Here is a 22727-nt window from a genome sequence, read left to right on the forward strand (position 1 = left end):
ATATAATATAATATAATATAATATAATATAATATAATATAATATAATATAATATAATATAATATAATATAATAATATAATATAATATAATATAATATAATATAATATAATATAATATAATATAATAATAAATTAGCATGCAATTTAGAGTCCAAATACAATACAATACAATACAATAGACACAAACACACACTTATATAAATACTAAAGTGTAGGCTACTTTTTCACAGGGGTATGTATGAAGCAAAAGGAGATTATTGTGTAAAATTGCAGACCGGATTGAATATGATATTAGGAACAATGCCTGATTCTTGGCAACATATTGGTTTTGTTTCCAATCAGTACAGCTTATACACTTACCATTTCACAAAGATAACCCTTTCAAAACCAGTTCTCTCATCAACATTTGTTTCGTTGTGATGCTATGAAGTTAAATGAATGAAAGAAACAGGACTGTGGCTTATTGTTTGTAGGAAGTGGAGGTCATGCATGCAAATCTTTTAACAATGTTGCGAACAGCCCTTGGAAGAGAAATAGTAAAAAGGCTCCTCTTTAAAACAACAATACAAATAACATGATAAAAGGTAATAATGTTTGAGACGAGACTCTTCAACTTCTTAAGCCTTCCACCGTCAACACCTTTGAATAATTGAAATGTTACCAGCTAAAACAAAATCTTCCCAGGGGTTTTGGCAGATATTGACGTTAAATGAAATGGTGCTATGGCAATTGCGGCGTCAAGATGGCAGCGCTCTACTCTCATTAGCGTCCAACAATTACTTGGCACAGCAGCGCGGGAATTTCACGGGCCATTGTGTTTGTACGTGATAGAACACATGCCTTTAGCTAGATGGGTTATTTTTAGGTCATGTGATGTCATTGAACCTGCAAGCTGAGAAACATATCAGAAATGCCAAGGTTTTTTTTTTTTTTTTTTTTTTTGCGGAGAGACACGGCCAAACAACCTGAGTGACGAGTGAATGTGAATTCTCCGTCGCAAGATATGACGCAATAAATCGGTGATGTCAGCAGCTGATTCACAACAACAAACAACACTGATGTAAGTTGGAGCACAATGGGATAAAAGATTCTATTCTACAGAGCTTGTCTCTTTTAGGCTAACTCTTTTCTTCTATTGCTCCACCCTGGTTCACTTGTGCAACAGATAGCATAGCAGTCCCCAATAGCATACGCTAAAATACAACAAACTAAAGGAGTTCTTTGTTATGCAGATCTGAACTACTAGCAAGGTAGTGCCTTGTGAAAAGGAAGTGTTGCTTAACTGTATTGAATGTGCACTTGGAGTGTCCTTCGAAACTTAAAAGTATAATTTAAACAAACAAACAAACGATTTGCATATGATATAATATCCATCAAATTAAACGGCTGCATGGAGGAAGCTTTCAGGATTTAAATAGCCTACACATTTAAAAACTGCACTTTGTAATAATATGAAATTAAAAGTTTTACTTTAAAATTCGTTCCAAATCATGTTCAATAGACTTTTGTCATGCTATAAAAAATTATGCTTATTTAGACTAACAAACTTAAGCATTTTGATCATAAATTTAATTGTAGTATTATATACAATACTTTATCAAGTTAATATAAATCTACCAAAATGCACCTTCATCATTACAAATGTGTAATTACAAATATTTGTACATATATTTCAAAGACAATAATCACATTACTTAAGTGACCCAAAAATGATTTAACAATTTAATTAAAATTAACATTTTAATATAAATTATATTATAATACACAATACATGTAATTGCAAGTAAAATGCACATACGTAAATATTAAATTTATTTTGCACCTAAGTATATTCTTTTAAAATATGTTATACGTCATAAGTACTCTTATTATACAAAGTGTTTTTTTGTTGTTTTTTTTAATGTGAGATAGAAGTACATTGTCTCATAAGGAAGCAAAAGCAAATAAAGGCGCTATAAATGAAGGTTTTGTGTCTTTTAGTTCAGCTTTAAGCCTGTTTAGCATTAATTACAATTAGTAAGCTATATGATTAAAAAAAAAAAAAAAAAAAAAAAAAAACTTCTAGAGGATAGCAGAACATGACTTGCACGTATAAAAAATTGTCTACTTGTGTGATAAATTGTAAACTAATTCTCTCGAATCTCTCTAAACTGCAAAGGACTAGCAATAGCATGTGGTAAATGATGTTTTTGATTAGTTGTAAGCTAACGGCTATTAGCTACTTAAAATAAAATCCCTTCAATAAGTGCCACCCCAACATAGTTTAACAGGAAATATGACAAGACATTAGATACAATTGTGTTTGTCAAACAATCTAATTTAATCTTCATTCTTATAAACTCAAGTGAAGAGAAAAGGGCAAAGCTAAAGCTACATGCTAAAGCTACTTACATGGATCAGTAAGTCTGTAAACTTCTGTGATGTTTGTGTAGAATATCAGGGTTAAGAGCCTGACTTCCTGTTTGTGTTCTCACAAGTTCAAGAGGGCAAGGAGGGAAAGTCTGTGGAGCTACTAAGTCAACTATTTTCTTTGTTTAATATTCTTGCGTCAGCCCCGTGCAATCATGTTGCATGTGTGGTGTAAGACAACTTTCCCTTTAGTCATGAGTAGATAACACAGATATAATAACAAAGGTGAACATCTGTGTCATGGAACAAGGTGTAAACGCCAGATTTACATTCCTCACATGGCTAGAGCATGACAGCCTGCAGGACTGGTGCAAATACCAATGATCCTTTCATACTAACAGCGCTTTCACATTGCTGCTGTAGCCTTCCAAATTCATTGATATAGTTTTAAATAAGTAACTTCTTCAATATGTATTAACCTTTTTAATTATTAAAAATCACTCACATGAACTTAACTCTAAAAACACCACAGCTAAAATAAACCAGACTGTTTATGTAGACCAAACTGAGCTCTATATTCCCGGTTAAATGAAAATAAACCAACAGCATCTGTGGAATGCTGTCAGTCACCATGGATATTATTTTGATTCGATTTATAAAAAACAACAAAAACTGTGTTGACACATAAAGCATTTATTATTGATGTCTAAGTGGGAATTATATACTGGAAAACTGTTGAAATACGCAATTGTTATATAGTTTATACATGCTAAATTTAGTGTGATAGAGTTGCTTTTACAAACCCAATCCACAAAGTTATGTAAAAAATTATCTCATGGCTTTTTAAACCAGTAAACCCTGTACTTTTCTGTGAAATGTGTGATGGGATTTCAAGAAGAGACATAACTACATGTTTTAATGATCTCTGCAGCATTTTTCCACGGAACAAATTCCAGTTACAGGAAATTATGCTGCGAATGCCTAACCAGAAGTCCTCTAGATAAGCAAAAAGACAATTCAGACCAAATATGCCGCATTTTGCAAGGAATAATAAATAAAAGCTTCTTAACAAAAATACACAAGGCATGTGGCATGTGTTTACAGTTGGCTGATAAACTCTTTCAGTGTTACTTTTTGTAACTGAGGGACGAGTCAAAATGATTTTCTGTCATGAGCAACAGCATAACAAATACTGTCAGCAGAGGTTGAATATTAAGTAGAGTCATCGATTTAGTTGAATTTAGTATTTAACATTGACGAAGTGAATTTAAAGCAAGACTTATTTTCAAATGCACAGCAACAACAACAAAAAATACAACAACAGCGCCTGAAAGCGGGGCCGGAGCCAACCACCTTCTGAACTCGACGTGTTGCTTTAGATGCAAAAAAAAATAAAAATTACACACACTGCAGACACACACACACACTCAGTGATTTCATTAAGCGCACAAAATTCTGTGCGCTGCCTGGGGCTGAAGCAAGGGCCTTGAAAACAAAGCAGCCTTTTTTTTATTCAAGCGAACAGTAACACGAGAGCCATGGCTGGCAAGCAAAGGGGAGAAGAGGGCGGAGGGGACTAAATGGAGTTTGTGCTCCACTGTGCTGAAATGGACTTTTATGGCCCAGGCGTAAGGGAGATGAAGCAGGTAAGCCAATAGGAATGCCACATTGATCCCCAGAGCCCCCTAATATTCAGGACCTTATTACCTTGAACAGAAAAACAGAATTGAATGGAAATGGAAGGATGAGAATTTAATGGTTGTGCAATTCCAGTTATTAAATGACTCTATGAATGATCTGTTTGAGGGAGCCGATTCATAGACTGATCCCAGAGCATTTGTGATCGGGTCATTGAAAAGAATTGGCTCCTATTAGGGTTTTAATAAAATCATACGATTATTTTAGTACTTTTAGGAGAACGTGACTGATTCAATAAAAAGAAGCAGTTGGCATGAAATCAAATCTGAAAAACTCGTATTCTGCTGATACAATGTGATAGTATCAGATACTAATGTTACTTTAATAGCCCACATTTAAAAAAAAGTGTGTTTAATTGTATTGAATGTGCATGTAAAAACTTTTAAGCATTATGCATAGCAAAGTATTATGTATAGTAAAAGTATATTTTTATGCTTAAAACTCTAACACACCGGAGTACAAGTACTTGATTGTAACTGTAGTGTTATTCAATTATATTTAGATTAAATACAGTATATTTATATAGCCTAATATAAATGTACTAGACTGCAAATTCATCATTTCTAATGCCCAAATAGAAAACTATATTTAAGTTTTCCATAAAGACCTAGTTAGTACATTCAGCAGTACATTTTAACCATATTTCAAAGACAATAACGGTAAATATGAAATGACATGTCAAGATGTACTTAAAGGGACAGTTCACCTATGAAATGGAAATTCTGTCATTAATTACTCAACCTTGTGTCGTTCCAAACCTGTGAGACCTTTTTCTTTAAAACAGAAATTAAAATATTTGTAATGAAATCCGAGTGCTTTATGACCCTGCATTGACAGCAATGCAACTGACACATTCAAGGCCCAGAAAGGTAGTTAAGACATCATTAAAATAGTCCATGTGACATCAGTAGTTCAACCCTAATTTTATGAAAAGAAATTGTTGAATAAAGTTGTTTTTCTTGTTTTCTTTGTCTCTTTGCACACAAAAAGTACACTTGTAGCTTACAGTAAATTAAATTACAGTAGTAAAAACGTGAAAGTTGCTGTTGCTGTCTAAGCAGGGTCAGAAAGCTCTCGGATTTCATCAAAAATATCTTGATTTGGGTTTCCGAAGATGAAAGAAGGTAATTTGGGTTTGAAACAACATGAGAATGAGTAATTAATTACAGAATTTTCATTTTTGGGCAAACTAACCCTTTCAAAAGCAGTTTCATCTTTTCTTGAAAGTGTGTTAAAATCTACTCCTCTTAAAAGTGTACTACTTTTACACAAGGGATATGACATGGTACTGAATGATTATAACATTATGCCTCGTTGCTTGCCAATAATACATGCTAATACTACTACTTTTCTTTCTTTTGTTAAAGACAATAACAGGGCGCTCAGCATTTGAAAACGCACATAAATACTCGTCTGCCAGTATGACTGGAACCAGACTTCTCTCCACATTTTGAGATCATGTGTTTACCCACTGTGGTAACCCACCCATTTAACACCCTGCAGCAAACCGGCTTGGAAACACACAACACAAAACCTCCGTTCTTATGCGTAGCACATGCACACACTGCTCCACCTTTCTCCAAATTCGCATGCACACTCCACCCACGCCTAATCTTCACACTGTCCTACATTACAGTAAATCCAAGCACATGCGAGTCTGACACCTCGTTCCACTTGTTTCTGCTCTTTTCATGGCGGTGTTAAGCTGCTTTGATTTGTATTACCATACAAAATATCCATTATTCCAAAGAAACCAATTACAATCCATGGTTGGTCTGAAAAGAATATAATCCTATAATGGGATTAATTGCATACCGATTTACTCACAGCATGGCATTAAACAACACGTTTCAAAAGCAAAAGGTGGAATTAAGGCCTTCTAAATAGTGTTTGTGTGTCTATGTGACAAACTGAGAAAACATCCCGCCAGCTAAATGTAGTTATTTAGAATGAATGGATATGCTATATCAAAAACAGGGCCTCAATATGTTGTTTATCATCACTACAATTTTCAAGAATATCTATCATTGCACCTAGTTCAGCCTAGAAGTAAGGCCATAACACCCTAATTTGACTATTTTTACTCGGCCAAGCATCATTCCAGTTGGTACCATTTCAAAATACATTAATCTTTGCACTGAATTATTGAACTAACAATCGGTGTTAACTATGGTATTTTGGTGGACACTTTGGCGCTGTGGGTAAGCCAAACTGCCCCGGATAACAGAAACCATCTGTGACCTCATAATTGGGCGACCAACATGCTGAAAGAGTAATCTGGGCACACCCCTGACAAAAAAAAACTAAAGTTTGCTTTTGTTCCTATCTTGTTTGCTTTTTCTTTTTGAACTGACCAAGAAAAGCTTATATGTCCTGACATTATGAAACTATTGCCATTATTTTTACACAGAAATCACTGCAGTTTAGCCTGGAACTTTGAAACGCACCAATTGTATTCAATAACTGCCATATTTCTCATACACAATGGTATTTGCATAGTACACTCGAAATATGGAAGTACCTTTTTTCGTCTGGCTTAAAAGAAAAGGCTATTTTGTCAAAGTTTGTATTATGTACCATAAGCATATTTCGTAGCCTGAATTTAAGACAGCTATAAATCATAGCCCAAATAAGGCAAAAGGATTTTGGATTCATAATAGACTATATGATGGAGAAAACTCCAAAAAAAAATCCTGAGTGATCTGCCGCTGGAGCTGTACTTTACCACTGAGTTAACCATTAAATTTGACACCTTGAAATGTGTTTTTGTTGGGTGCTGAATTGAAGTGTCACAGGCAAGTAAAATCTATTTCACATTAAATTAATCTTTAATCATTTAATGGCTATTACATTTGCCACATCACATTTTTATTTTATTGCTTATTCAAGGTATTTCTTCTTTTTTAACTCTACCGTAATTCTCATTTGTTGCATACTATGGATTTACATTGTTAAATGAATACATAACAATATATTATATAGCATATAAACCGTTTGTTCACAACAAACACAACAGTCACTGTATATTCAGATAAAAAAATAACTTTTTTTAAGCAGATTTCTTCTTAACTAAGGACCACTCTTATCTAAATCTTCCGACATTAAAATTAAATGCAAAACAGCTCTAAGCTCAGCTAAGAAAATAACCCTAACAAAGCACAATGTCAAAGATTGTGTCTCTTGTCTTTTCTCATTCCACTTTTGTCATTCGTCTCCTGTTGAGCAAATGTGTGTTTTGAATAGTCAAATGGTGGACAGTACACAACGGTAAATTTGCCAGGAAATACGGTCCTTCCATGCAAAGACTCTCCGTAGCCATGCAAATCAGCCGGAGTGAGATGACTTTAACGTGTGGGAGTTGCACGGTGCAGAATTACCTGTGACTCCCCTGATATCAGACACTGTGTGCTTTACAGCGGCCACATTTGTAAGAAACAAACAAGTAGTGATTTTATGTCAACTGTTGACATTTTATCAGGAGTGTCCTTAAAATTCTTCTTTCCTCAGGCATGGGGATTCACAGTCTGATAGCCGACCTCCTTAACCTATTGATCTAGAATGGATCTACAGCATGGTGAAACTGAGATGTCCATAACCGTGTTTCAACGCTGGTTACAGTCTACTGCATGAACGTTTTGGTCCAAAATAACTTTTTTCTGTTAAGTATAAACTGATTTGCATGCTTGCTGCAAACTGTGATTTTACACAAATCTGCCCCCCTTTCTACTATTATCACCCCATGTGGGTGAACAGGAGATTAATGGAGTGCTCCTCCTCCTGGGATTCAGATAAAACCACACACATTCCTCTCTAGCGGACAACATGTGACTTAAAGGGTTAGTTCACCCAAAAATAAAAATTAGGCTGCATTTTAATCACCCATGAGGCATCCTAGGTGTATATGACTTTCTTCTTTCTGATGAATCCAGCTGGAGTTGCATTGTTTCAGTCCAAAAGAAGTGAAATAAAAAGCGCCCTTCCATAAAAAAAAAAAAAAAAAAGTGTCTCACATGGCTACGAGGGGTGAAGAAAGGCCTCCTGTAGCGACTCGATGTGTTTTTGTAAGAAAAAAATATCCATATTCAAAACTTAATAATCACTTTGCGTCAACAGTTGTACACAGAAGCAGTTCCGCACCCGCCAGTGCGCCTCATGAAAACCAATGTTTGTTTACAGGATCAAAGGAAGCAAAGTTTCCTTACTTTGGCAAAGGAAAACCAGTCTCCTCTTGGCTTATATAGAAATTCTCTGGCATTCTTCTTTACAAATCCTTGTTTTGTGCTTCTAATTAGTGACTGTTGTCCGCGCATTTCCACGTGCGTCACTTCTGAGCGGCGCATGTCGCAAAGCAAATTTGCAAATTTCCCCGGAACTGCTTCTGTTTACAACAGTGAGGATAACCTAGATTCAGGTGATTATTATGCTTTGAATATGGATATTTATCTTACAAAAATGCATAAATTCGCTACAGAAGGCCTTTGTTCGTGTGAGACATGCAAGGTTGCTTTTTCTTTCACATCTTTTGGATTGAAGCAATGCAACACCCACTGACTGAAATGACAGACCTTGAAAGATCAAAGACAATTTTATATATAACTCCGACTGGATTCGTCTAAAAGAAGGAAGTCAGATATACCTAGGATGCCTCAGTGGTGAGTAAGATGCACCCTTATTTTCATTTTTGGGTGTACTAACCCTTTAACCCTCAACCACTTTTTTTCATTTTAAGTCTATATACAGTCTCTAGACACCTATTTTGCTGTCAACTACATTTCAAAACTCCTTCCAAGACCTCCTGCAGAAATCTGTCTGTAGGCAAAAAAGTCTTGTGTTGCATGGAGATGTGCAGAGATGGAAGTAACAGCGTTGTCTGGGAACCTGCAGTGAGAAAACAAACTCCAGGAGGAAGCCAAAGGGAGCGGTTCAGAGGCGGAGGACACACCATGGCCTCCTACTTTGGGAGGAAACAGGCTTCATTTCCTCCTCTTTATCCCATGGACAATGGCTTGCTTACGTGTTGGACCAGCAGATAAAATAGGCTGGGCAAGGAACAAAAGGGACAGCCCATAGCCTAATACCCTATAGATATTTTAATTATGCATTACATAGACGGCAGAACCATTTTGTAGTTCTTTTGGGATTGAGGGAAAGGAAAACTTGTTCTAGAAGAGGGAGGAACTGTGTGATGCCGCCACATTACCTTCCAAGTGAATGGAAAAAAATGTCCATGGAACAGAGGGAGCCATTTGAATAAACAGAGAGGGAACACTGTGACTCACTCTGTCTGACGCCAGGACACAACAAAGGACTTGTTGTAATCAACTGATTTGCGAGTTAATAGGAATAACATAGTGATGGTCAATGTTTCCCCAAGTCCAAATCACATTTATTTATTTTTGTAGATTCCTTTCTGGGGCAACTTTAAAACACACTTTTCTCCTCATAGCAACAGTTCAAGACATTCACCTTCGCATGGATAACAGAACTCAAGCCTGAGTTTCCAACTAATTACTGCAAAGCTCTATTGGACAAAGTATGGTATAATGATGATAAAATGCTTCCCGGAAAATAACTCTTCCTAATGAACCTTTTTAAGATGACCCTTGTTATTGCCCAGAGCATGGAAATCCGATAATCAAATCATCTCACAGTCTGACTGGCTGATAAAATCTCGGTTGTTAGGTACTAATGCAGGTTTGAGGTAAGTGCAATCACGAAATGGATGGTCTGTTTTTGTCCCATTTCTGCAGAAATGGGTTCTGGACATTCTGTGCCAGACTAAGACATAAAGTGAATCTAATTTTTACATCAAGGCCTTTATTCATGTAAGATGGCCCACCTGGAGGGTTTGACATTTGTCAATTTAATCAACAATGCTTGGAGTTACTAATGCATTTTTTATTATTATGACCTTCCATGAGCTTACATATAAGTGCCTTCATTGGCAACATACACACCAGTGTGGGATTTTTCTCTGGAGATCTGCTGACATTGAGATAGGAGTTGCCGTACTTTACCACACCATGTTCTAAAGGCATATTTCTGTGGTCACTGTGCATGTGAGCTAAGCAAGGAATATTTTTATCATGCACGGTGTGAATTGGACACCCTTTGCTCTACTAAAATAAACAAAAAAAACTCTGAGGGCAAACATGCTATTTCAAAACTTGTGCAAATTTGGTAGTGCATAGAGCATCATGGGACAACGTACTGCATGGTGCTTACCTTCTGATCCACAATTGAGCAAGAAATCTGTTTGATGTAGGCCAGGTCTGCAGTCTGGGGTAGAAGCACAGATTCTCTAGTAAGCCCAATCTGTATCATGAAGGAGACACCGGCTGGTGCCGGAGGCCCTGAAGTTATTCCAGATGCCCCGCCGGGACCCGGGGCAACCCCCATGTCCACTGTAGGAAATCCTGGGGTTTGAGAGCTATGGACAGAAACCGGTGTCCCCTGCTGCATCACCACTGACCCAGGTGGAGATGGACCCCCTGGGGGGAAGAAGACCTGGGACATGGGTCCCGGAGACATGAAGGGACTGACATTGGCCATAGCCGAATAGTCAAAGAGAGTCAAGAGATAAGACTGGGTAGTGTGAGGCAGCAAACTCACCTACACACACCAGCAGTCACTCGCTCATCAATAGTGGCCGTCCTTACTGTGTGTCCCGTGTCTACTAGAGCTTAAAAACAACTGATCCCCTTCCAGGAAGTGACTCTTCTTTCTTCTCGCCCTCCCTTTCACAGAAAGCTCCTCTATACAGCTTTCAGTCCAGAGAAGGAGCAGGTGAGAAATACAGATAAAGTTTAGCTTTGAAACTAAACGTCCTCTCCTCCTCCTCCTCCTGCTGCTGCTTCCTGTTCCCTCACTACTCCAAAGCAGCTCTGAACAGCAAAATGTCCAAACTTCAATGAAACACTGGAGACAAAAAAGGAACTGTAACAAATGAGATAATCAAACAAATGCCTATTTAGTAGTAAGTCCGTCAACTCAAGATGGCCTCCAAGTACAGGAAATAAGCTGGAGAGAGCTTCTGGTTAGGCTTGCTTTGTAAGTCAGACTGTGTTTCAATTTCTTGTCGTGTTGAGCCGTGTCTGCTGTGCCTCAAGTGAGAAAACTACTGAGGACACTCCCTCTTCCCCCTGCCTCCACCTTCCTACTGTCTGAACCTCGCAGAGCTCTGCAGGAAGTGGTGTGACTGACAGATCTCTCGGCCAATCAGCAGAAGAGAGAGCTGTAAACGAGAAGCTCTGTGAGATCATACATATCCACTTCGGTCTCCTCCCAGTCCCACACACACCTTTTCCCCTCCCTCTTAAGTTTTACGTCTTTCTCTTTGTGTAACTGTTTGCTTTGTTTACTCCCCCACCCTCAAACAAATTTGTCCTCTTCTTTTTTTTTTTCCTTTTTTGTCTGGGGCCCCATGTTAACTTGCACTCTTTTCCCAGTCACGCCTTACTCACTCCACTTTCCACATGTGAAAGCCAAATACCTTATTTGTGTGGATCTTATTTGCAATCCTACAGCAAGAATCATTTTAAATAAGATAAGGAGATCTGCATTGTTTCCCTTTGAGTTAATGAAGGGAGTGTCAGTTCACTAATAACATTTCACTAATATCTTTATTCAATAAATAGACTTTAAAGAAGTGAATATTCATATTTAACTGTTTCGGGTTTAAAAAAATCATCAGTCAAATCCATGAAAGCTACTTTGTTTTTGTTTTGTTTTTTTTAAAGACTGCATTTTCGGTGAAACACTCATGTCAAAATGTAGTGTATTGTTGAAATTGCTTGTTGACAGCGTTTAAGCGTATATCAGACATACAAATGTTTACAATTATTTTTTTTATTTTTTTTGCAGCTTAGTCTTAATAAATGGTAATTCTAAACGATGTTCTGATTTACAATACTTACAGTATGTTTACATAATTTATCAATTCTTTAGATAGATAGATAATGTGGTCAGGATTAGTTAGTTTAGCATTCTGTGTGTGTGTGTGTGTGTGTGTATGTATATATATATATATATATATATATATATATATATATATATATATATATATATATATATATATATATATATATATATATATATTCAGCATATATGGCACTTTCAGAGACAGCAGAATTCAGACCAGGCTAGGATGAAATGTCTGTACAAAACCATGTTTTTATTTAGTGGTTTAGGGATTTCTTTTTTTATTATTATTACATACAACACAAGACCTGCAGAGTAAACAAAAAAAAAAGAAAAGAAAAAAAGATGTATTTCGATACAAGCTAGAAAGCAGTTCAAAAATATGTATAATAGAACAAAATAAATAAAAGGCTGGTCTTTTTTTATCCCTTGTAGTTAGAGGATATAGTTTGAATACAGCTTAATATGATGTACAAAATATCACACAGTGATAAATTGCTTTAAAAAAATAAAAACAATTAACAAAAAGTCATTTTACCTTGGCTGTGGACTGAAACGTTTTCTTTTTTTTTTCTAAAATTATCAGTTGTTTAGGCTTTTGCACAATCACAAGCACGTCTTAAGCCTAGCAAAAAAGGTACTACAGTCGTCTTACACCTCATTACTAGTAATCATAATAATATGTCTAGTAAAGAAAAGCATATAAGTGAGAAAATGGGAAAGTTACATTGGCAGCTTTTCAAACACATTTTCGGTTTCTTTCAGTCTTTACTTTTATTTTTTATTAATAAACAGATTTGTCCTTTCTCGGTAAGGAATGTGTTTTGTCATTGTTATTTCAAGACTCGCATTGCATCGAGGGGTGCATAAATAGAGGTGTACAAAAGAGACAGCAGGACTCGTCTAAACACCCATGCAATCGGCAGTCTTTGGAAGAGAACGTGACGATGCAGCAATACATGGATGAACCGAACCGTTCGTGTGATCCTACACATGTAGTGTAGCATAAAGCTAACCGTTAGTGTGTTAGTGTGGTGCAGAGTTACTAGGTAAGAGATAAGCAGCAAAGGATTATGTTTGTGGTTATGTGACATTCACTGATTAGGCAAAGAGCCAAAAATGAATCGGTGGTCTCGATATTAGACAAGTGACACAAGACATAACCTTGTCGATAAAAAACAAAAACAAAGATAAAAATGACTCCAAAATTCACACCACCAAGTAGGAAACCTTGTTTTCCGAGTTGGTCTGATTAAGAACTGACTTGGATCCACTATGATGCAAGAGCGCTCTTTATGGCCCATCAATCTTTTGTTGCTTCTGGGATCTTGTCTATGACCACGAAAAACCAGTAAAAGATAAAAAATAAACCCCGCAAAAACAGAAACTGGCTAACACAAGAAGTTACCTTTGATCCCAAGACCAGGCTCCCTCCGATAAAGAAACCTAAAGATCAGATTCAGTTCATATTATTCATCTCACCTTGGTTTCCCCCCATCAGGTTTCAGAGTTGCATCTTGGATTCCTTGCTTAGCCAATAAGAAGCAAGGTGTCCCACTTTTATTTTCACTCTTTTCTCTGGGCTGTTTTACTCTGAAACACCTTGCATTGACTAACAGCACAAAACCCATCAAGAGGACTTATAGAACTTGTCCAAGTTTCACCACTGGGCTTTGACCTCTTTGTAAGTCAACTGAAACTGGGCGGCACTAGTTTCTCGTCACTTAAAACGCCCTTCATTCTCCACTTTGGGGTCAAGATCAATGATGTCTAAAAACTCACAAATCAACAATACACTTGTACTGAAACACTGGAACTTGTAGTTGGTTTCATTGTTTTATTGGCGACAATCCCCAACCAAGGAACCTCCAGTGTGGATATAGAGTTCATCGTCTTAAAAATACCCTGACAAAACCTTAAAAGCCACTTGGGCATACCAGAAGTACTTTGAAATTTCCCGACACACTTGCTGCATTTCTGAAATGCCAAAGAACCGTGCATGATGACTCTGAAGAATGGCAGGCATCAACCGAGATTTGATACTTAATAACAGGTCCCTGATTCAGAGGAGATCTTAGCACCAAGGTTGTGAAACAAGAGTGCTATGTACAGCGCATCCCGCTTATAAACAGAAATCAGTTGCGCATCCAACTGCAGATCTTCCTACCGATACCGAACACTACAATAAATACACTACTCAACAGTCACCTGACTATTACGGATAACGCCACCTGAATGGATATGAATGAAGACGGCGATTGCAAAATGCTTGTGTTAGCACCGTCATGAACGAACACACGCAAATACACGTGTTTGGTTTTAGTTCAAAGTGTACTCGTCATTCGAATGAAATGTGCTGAACTGATTATGAAAGGCTGAAACACTAAGGCTCTTAGCTGTGAGGCTAAAGGTAAAGCTGTGTTGTACTTGCAGCTAAAACGCAATCCAAAAACTCATCTAAAGCGGTCTTTGGAATGAAATGCATTGATCGCCTCAAGTTACCAGGCAACAGTTACGCGAGGACATCAATTCACAGATTAGCACTAATTCAATTTGCATTGAGAAAATGTGCAGGCTTGGGTCATGTCTTGTTTACCAAGAGCCTTCAAATCCTCAACCTAAACCGGGCATGAAATTAAAATCCAGGGTGTGTGTTGTGTTAAGGTGTGTTTGCGTGGGTCCATCCGTCAACAGATTGGACATCCCTCGCAACACACTGTGCAGGTTTTTAGTAGTGTCGCCTAAAACTGAAATTAGGACATGAGCAGCAAACTCAGTATTAAATGCAAGGGAGTTTGTATCACATAAAAAATGATGGGTTATTGGGTCGTGTGTGTAGAACATTGTTCCCCTCGTTTCGTGAGCGAGTTTGTGTGAGTGTGGATACTCGGCGTTTCACTCTTTTGGCCCAGTAGTGAGGGTGGATCCCCTGAGAAGAGAGAGACAAAATAAATAAAAAAATTAGCTCAAGGCAGAGGGCATCACGTATTTACAAACATGCAAAACTACGACTAATAACAAGGTGCTGAAAGCAATTTTAGACATTAAAGACTGAACTAGACCATAAAGACAACTTTTTCACTCCTGAATCTCCAGTGACATGGAAAAGTTGATACTGTGTGTTGAGTGATTCGAATCTGAAGAGATAGAGAGACTGTGTAATGTAAAATAACAGCAAGAAAAATGCTGAATTGACCTCATGGCGGCAGACAAAAATATACATGACTAACAGTCTGATTCACAAACATTTTGGGTCATTCTTTTATTTAAAGGCAACATTAAATGCATTTTTTTTTTTTTTTTGGCGCCTATAGCGTTGTCGCAGCACCACTGCATTCAGGACGTCCCGAGTTCGAATGCCAGCTCGAGAACCTTTCCTGATCTCGCTCTCCCACTTTGCTTCCTGTAAACTCTAAAGTGTCCGATCATATAATAAAGGGAAAAAAAAAATAGCTCATAGGATCACAGGCATGGGTCTCACTTGGTTAGCCATTGATGCCAACATTAACCAAAGTTGCCCAGCAATACTGCTCAAAAATCTGTTAAAAAGTTCTTATTGTAAAACAACGTTCCATTGTTTTATAACAAGAATAAAAATCTGTTCAAATTTATCTTTAGCAAATGTTAACTAAAATAAATAACCATTAATGCTACTTGTTCGCTTGCTATTGGTGTTAATAATAAGTACAAGCTGCAACTGCGACGGACTTTACCCAACACAGAGAACATATCATGATGACATCACTAAATATTGTCATTTGTTTAACCAATATTATCAGTTAAACTCAGGAACTGAATTTCGTTTTAGAAACAGTTTCGGTCTATTAGTATTCAGATAAAAAAATATTAGAAAATTGAATAAACTGTAAATTAAAAAACAGATTAAAGTTACAGCGATTATTCAGTCAAGAACAGAGAGTGATTTTCTGTCTTTTGTTGTTTGATAGGGGTGCTCCGATCATTAATGCGCATCTCGTCAGTAAAGCCGGTTTTCTAATCAGCGATAAATTCCATCAGGTGCGTGATTTCATATAGAGCAGCTGTTACTACGCAGAGCCGTTGTTAACTGAGAAGATGTGCCGATAAAAGCTGAAAATTAACGTGATTTGCGCATCTTCTCTATTAACAACGGCTCTGTGTAGTAACAGCTGCTCTATGTGAAATCACGCACCTGATGGAATTAACCACCGATTAGAAAACCGGCTTTACTGACGAGATGCGCATAACGATCGGCCGATCGTGATCGGAGCACCCCTATTGTTTGATTGATAGACGGCACAGCTATAGGCTGCTGTCACAGGACACTGCGCGGATCCAATGTGCTGATACACATGCGTTTTCTTTCTCAACTGTTTACATTTACTTAAAACAAAGTGACTGTGCCAATTTTATGTCATTTTATCTGTATTTGGCCACTTAAGTGCAACAAATTGCAAAAAATAACCCAATACATGATACTCACGAAGTGTTTTTACAAGTACAGAATTTTTTTGTCCACACAAAATGAAAATTCTGCTCAAGAAGTATTCTCTTAACTTCATAAAATTACATTTGAACCACTGATGTAACATGGGGTAATTAAACAATGTCCTTACTACCTTACTACTGAACATTTCAGTTGCGTTGCTGTCTATGGGAGGTTCAGAAAGCTCTCAAAATTTACATTTGTGTTCTGAAGATGAACGAAGGTCTTAACGGGTTTGGAACGACATGAGGGTGAAGAATTACTACGAACTCACCGTTAAAATGGACCAAATTGCATACAGCACTCTTTTAACTTCTAACTCTTAATCCAGTTTTAATGGTGTTTGAATATGCATTTACCAGTGAGAAAATCAAACAAAGATCTTGGCGAGCGCGTCGGCCCCTGCACTGGCGATGAAGGGCTGTGAGGGGTGGAAGGCCACGTCATGAATGGCCTCATCGTGTTTTTTCCTGTGTGCTGTGATCTCCTGCACACACGTGCGATTGTCCAGCATCCACAAGCGCACAGAGCAGTCATGACCTGAGAAAAACAGAAACCTCATTATATTGGTGCAGAGATTTTTCACATTTCCGTGAGAATGTGGTCTGTTGATGTGGAAGTGCCCAGAAAGCTTCAGTTGGCAAACTGTTTTGCTTTCTGACGTCACACACTGCGTGCGTGTGTGTGTGTATTTACTTACTGCCGGAGATGAGGTAAGTGCCTTTAGGGTCTGTGGCAAGACAGGTGACAGCATCCAGGTGAGCCACCATGGAATGAATCACTTTCCCTTTGGCCAAAGCAAGGAGGAGGAGGAAAGATTAGGTCATGTGGGATATTTTTGCTACTTAATACTGTTTCTAAACAGTCCAATATTCCAAGCCAATAGGATAATGTTGTGTTAAGTTTGTGTTCCTAAATTCATTCTTTTAGATTTCAATAACTGGGATTCACGAGGGAAAGTAAAAAAACCACAAACAATTAAATATTAATCAGATTATTTATATGTTATGTTTGACCAATAAAAGAGCAGCGTGACTATGCAAATACGTTTTTTAAATGACTGAAATATGAACTTATCTGATATTATTTCAGGGATTTGGCTAACAAGAATGTTGAGAATCCCTGCTTTAAAGTATTGCTGCTATAGGAAAAGGCTTAAAATAAATCTAGATAAACCTAACTAGATGACTAGTTAACCGTCGTGGATATATATATCTTTAAATAACACAAATTACCGTTAAGACAAAGTCCATTATGAACCCATACCCAGAAAAAAAAAAATATCAATAAAAACATCCTAGTATGCCAGGCACAGGTAATGCACCACTGGGTTCATGTTTGAGGTGTTTTTTGTTTTTTTTTTGCTGGCTAATCTTTCACACCAGGAATGTTATTCGCTTCTCTTCAAGTTCTCTTGCTATATAAACGGGTGAGTAAAGGTTGAGGTGTTTTTTATACCGGAGGTTCTCTTTTTAACTGCCTTGAGAGGTCTATCGTGACGGCACGGTAGGAGTCAAATGTTTTCCTGGTATATTTACAGTTCCCACTGCGCACGGCATGAAAATACACTGTTATTACGGGCCTCAAAATTGCTACACACCTGTCTTATTGTCCAGGAAGCGGATGGTGCGGTTCTCGTGGGCTGTAATGGAAATCGGTTGGGTCGGATGACTGACCACGCGGTTAATCAGCTCGCTGCCTACAGGGGGCAGTAAATAAAAACTATATTGAGTCAACATGAAATAGCATTCATAAACCATTTTTCTTTTGTAACGTGATGTGTGGAACTGTTATTCAAGAACTGTATCATACACTCTGATATACTTTTCAATAATGCAATGTATATTATTTATTTATTCATATATACAGTATATATATATATATATATATATATATATATATATATATATATATATATATATATATATATATATATATATGTGTGTGTGTGTGTGTGTGTGTGTGTGTGTGTGTGTGTGTGTGTGTGTGTGTGTGTGTAATTGAAAAATCTATTTTAATTAATATGTATCATTTGAAAATTTCAGCAATTGGCATGACCTTATAATAACAATAATAGAAATAATAAAACAATATATTATAACACTTTATATTTACGTTCCTTTTCTTAAGATTAGTAGAGTACTACAGTAGTTTCATTAACATCAAATAACAATGAGAAATACAGAAAAATACTAACACATTTATTAATCTTAGTTCGTTTAATATTTTCTCATACATTATTAAAAGTAAAGGAAACTTTGGAATTGAGCTAACATGAAATAACAATAAATGTTTTTATTTGTTTTAAATAAAGTTTATTTATAATATAAATACTGTATCGCTTAGCATTAACAAATGTATCACTTATTGTTACAGTCAGTTAAATTAATGGAACCTTAAAAGTAGAATTTCTAGAGTCAGTTAATTCATTTCATATTGAAATGAATTTTCACACCTTTTTAAGATTCATTTACATGACTTTTTAAATAATAATTATGACTAATAAATACTAAATCTAAATAAATAGAGTACTAAATCATTTAAATTAATTGTTTTAAATAAATACATTTATAAAATTGTTTGCTGGCGAGCATAATTTACATTTAGTAGATGCTTTTATCCAAAGCGATTTACAAATGAGGACAATAGAAGCCAGTCTCAGTTAGCTTAACACAGTACATGTCGCAAGATTGTTGTTGTTTTTTTTTTATTAAATACATAAAAAGAAAACAGAATAGAATAACAACAAGATTAGAGAAGCTAGTGTTAGAATAGAGTGCTAGAGTTCCTTAGTAAATGTTTATTCCTATATGAATAGGTGCTTACCATCCTTAGCCTGGTTCTCCAGGACCATGATGCTTTGCTCTGTGTTGAGGTCATAAAGCAAAGTCTCGCCCACATCAAAGGACACGACAACCTGGGACGGGTCGGAGTTTACAAAGGCAACCGAGGTGGGAGTGCCATGCTCTGAAAGACCGGCAGCCGAAAGTGAGAGGGACAAACAGAAAAGACAAACAATTCGAACACACATGGTCTTCTCCTCACCCTTCTCCTTGTTGAAAACAGACACACACGGTGAGGAGTTGTGGGGGTCCCAGATCCGCACAGTCCCATCTGCAGAGCAGGAGGCCAACCGCTTCAGACTGGAGGAGTAGGCCAAACCCCACACCGCGTCCTCGTGACCCGTCAACACGCTGCTCTCCACGCCGGGATCTGAACACATTTATACACAACATCTATGACTAGCTCGGTCTGATGTGTTGCCAAATTCATTTATAGTCAGCGCCCTCTAGAGGTCTAGTCTTTCAGTCACATTGCAAGTGCAGTATTAGGTAGACATGCCATAGTTGTCGTAAGGATCCACATTAAGGTCTGGAATCTTCCAGCCGCGCACGGTGCCGTCCAGACCCCCGCTGAAGCACGATTCTCCTTCTTCACCCATAGCCAGAGAAAGAACAGCACCACTGGATCACACACACACACACACACACGAAACATAAATAAAAGACCACAACAACAATACTACAGTGTTACTGGTAGCACACTCAAACTTGATATATATTGTGATGCTGAATGATTTCAATATTAATTTGGAATGGTTTTTACATTGTTATCCATTTCCATATTTTTCAAAGAACATGATATTACCAAAGTACATTTTTGGAAAAACCAATGGTAATATTGTTAAATTAGCGAGATCCGAACTTTTCTGAAACTTAAAAGAGCTGATAGAGAATAGCTTTTATGAAATTGTTGTTTTTAAAACAATAAGAAATTCATATTATTTTAATAAGAAATAATTCCTATCAAAATATTGTGAAATATAATTAGAATTTAAAATGTTTTCTTAAGCCTTTTTAGATGTCATTTAAGCCTGTGATGGATGACAAAGCTAAATTTTTAGCAGCCATTACGCTTCGGTTGTTTTCGGTGTCACATGATCTTTTAGAAATCACTCAAATATTCTCAGAAAAAAATCTTACTATCACTTCTGAAAACAGCTGTGCTAAATATTTACTTTTATAACTCTACTCTTTTACAAGATGTTTTCATTCAGCACTGGTGTATTCTTTAAAGGGGGGGTGAAATGCTATTTCATGCATACTGAGTTTTTTACAGTTTTACAGTTTTTTACTGAGTTGTACATTTGAAGGAGTATTTCTGTTCCAAAAATACTCCTTCCGGTTTGTCACAAGTTTCGGAAAGGTTTTTTCGAGTATGGGTCTGTGTGACGTTAGATGGAGCAGAATTTCCTTATATGTGTCCTGAGGGCACTTCTGCCGGAAGAGCGCGCGCTCCCGTATAGCAGAGCACTGAGTGAGAGCACAACAGGCATTCACTGATCAGAGCGAGAGCGTCGCGAAATGTCACAACAGACGTGTGTTTTTGGTTGCCAGGGCAAGACAACCCTGCACAGATTACCAAAGAAAAAACAGCATTAAGGGACCAGTGGATGGAGTTTATTTTTACAGAGCATCAACGGAGTTGGGCAAGTTTTTGTGTTTGTTCCCTGCATTTCTAAAATGCTTGTTTTACAAACAAAGCCCAGTTTGACGACGGATTTGCATATCGTTTATTTCTTAAGGATGATGCAATCCCAACGAAAAAGTCACGATTGTGTGTTGGAACCGCGGGCGGTGAGTAAAACTGCTTAAAATATCTCTGCCTCCTTGTTAATGCGTCCGCCTCCCATCGGAGACCCGTGTTCGAGCCCCGGTCGGAGCGAGTCGTTGCTGCTGCTGCTCTCGTTCAGTTTCAGCCTTCACAGCTGTCACAGCTTCCAAACGCTCTCAACGCAAAAGCCTACTCGCGCTCGTGATTCTTTAGCTCCACCCACACGTCACGCCTCCAGACGCTCGTGTTTTTCCGGGAAAAATCGGTACAGACTATCTTTCTCTTATGAATATAATAAAACTAAATACTTTTTGGAGTTATGAAGGATGCAGTACTACTCTATAGGTACTCAAGATTAACAGGATATTGAGTGAAAACGAGCATTTCACCCCCCCCCCCCCCCCCTTAACCTGTTAAATGTCACCCCGTCCCGTATACGGGACACCTACATTGACTATACTATATTACAATCAAATTTAATCTAATCTTGACAAACTATATATCATTGGAAAGGTCTAAGACTCCCAAATATATATTATACCAATATTTTTTGTTAAAAATTATGTAGGAAAAGTAATAGATCAATTTATGACAAGAGTGCACCCTCAGAAATCTACATTACAAAAGGAGCTTTGACCTTTGTTTAAAAATAAGACTTCCTCGTTGCCTTTTTCTCTATCACATTTTAGAAATCATCAGAAGTTATATATCACTTGAAAACATAAAATCTCAAAATTCATCCTTCAAAACCCATTTTAAAATCAGACATTGCATTACCATGTAAATGGCACATCAAAATCATGTTACAAAATGTTTTCAGTCATGAAATATAAAAATTTAGGTTTGTATCATGCACATTCAAGTCTATCTTCAAAAACGTGAGTGACAGTTATCAGGTTAATATAGTATATAATGTATTCTTTTACTTAAAATTATTAATAAAAATAAAAAAAATCTTACTGAACCCAAACCTTTGAATAGCAGTGTATAAATAATTAGTATGCAATATTTATTAAATGCCAATTAATGATAAAGTGATTATTTTAACCCAATGTATGTCTTGTGTATGTTTGTTTGTTTGTTTTTTGATAGAGTATGTTTTATTATTTTATCAGTTTCAATTACAGATGAAACTAGAGATTTTAACTAATGCAAATATTTTATAATTTGTCTAAATACATAAAGAAAAAATACACTAAAACGCAAACACTACACTCATGCTACAAGTACATTTCAGCATTAAGCATTACAATGCACAGTAGTGTGAAAACTTGAAAAATAAAATTCAATTATTAGTGTTTTAAATGATTTATGGAAGCTCGTTTCTGCCACTGAATAAAAAAAAAAAAAAAGGTAATTGTCACTTTTTAATTTCTCAAATCTGACTTTTTTCATGCAACTGTGAGTTTATATCCCGCAATTCTGGCTTTATAACTTACAATTTACAGTTTAGATCTAACAATACAGATAAAAAAATAAAAATCTACACACTTATGGTGTGTTCACACCAAATGCAAATGTAATTATTTGCGCGAGCACATAACATGCTAAGTAAATGCAAAGACACAAGGTGAATTCGCTAATGATGCGAATCTGCGTTGCGCTTGCCGCAAACGTGCGATAATTGCATCCATCGCATCTTCCGCGCAAATTAAAAATGTTCAATTCAAATGGAAAATTTG

At 36.8% G+C, this 22727-nt stretch overlaps 2 protein-coding genes across 6 annotated transcripts in view; both read right to left on the bottom strand.

Moving 5' to 3' along the window:
- Positions 1-11205, bottom strand: part of prkd2 (protein kinase D2) — a 36411-nt gene extending 25206 nt beyond the window's left edge. Inside the window, exons 1-2 of one of the 4 annotated variants that reach the window (XM_026282718.1) lie at positions 10659-11205; positions 10272-10537 (exon numbers count right to left, since the gene is read on the bottom strand). In XM_026282718.1, the coding sequence (XP_026138503.1) occupies positions 10272-10508 (237 nt within the window). In that variant the 5' untranslated portion in view covers positions 10509-10537; positions 10659-11205. Of the gene's footprint in view, positions 1-10271 lie in introns of all 4 variants that reach the window. The other 3 variants (XM_026282717.1, XM_026282715.1, XM_026282716.1) reach the window with 3 other exon arrangements.
- A 990-nt stretch (positions 11206-12195) lies between these two features.
- The window catches only part of strn4 (striatin, calmodulin binding protein 4), a 28692-nt gene continuing 18160 nt past the window's right edge, over positions 12196-22727 (bottom strand). For both annotated transcript variants that reach the window (XM_026282720.1, XM_026282719.1), the window contains exons 12-18: positions 19774-19895; positions 19477-19644; positions 19258-19398; positions 18032-18130; positions 17132-17218; positions 16791-16971; positions 12196-14895 (exon numbers count right to left, since the gene is read on the bottom strand). In XM_026282720.1, the coding sequence (XP_026138505.1) occupies positions 16802-16971; positions 17132-17218; positions 18032-18130; positions 19258-19398; positions 19477-19644; positions 19774-19895 (787 nt within the window). In that variant the 3' untranslated portion in view covers positions 12196-14895; positions 16791-16801. The remainder of the gene's footprint in view (positions 14896-16790; positions 16972-17131; positions 17219-18031; positions 18131-19257; positions 19399-19476; positions 19645-19773; positions 19896-22727) is intronic.

The sequence above is a fragment of the Carassius auratus genome, chromosome 15 (assembly GCF_003368295.1).
Source record: "Carassius auratus strain Wakin chromosome 15, ASM336829v1, whole genome shotgun sequence".
Classification (NCBI taxonomy): domain Eukaryota; kingdom Metazoa; phylum Chordata; class Actinopteri; order Cypriniformes; family Cyprinidae; genus Carassius; species Carassius auratus.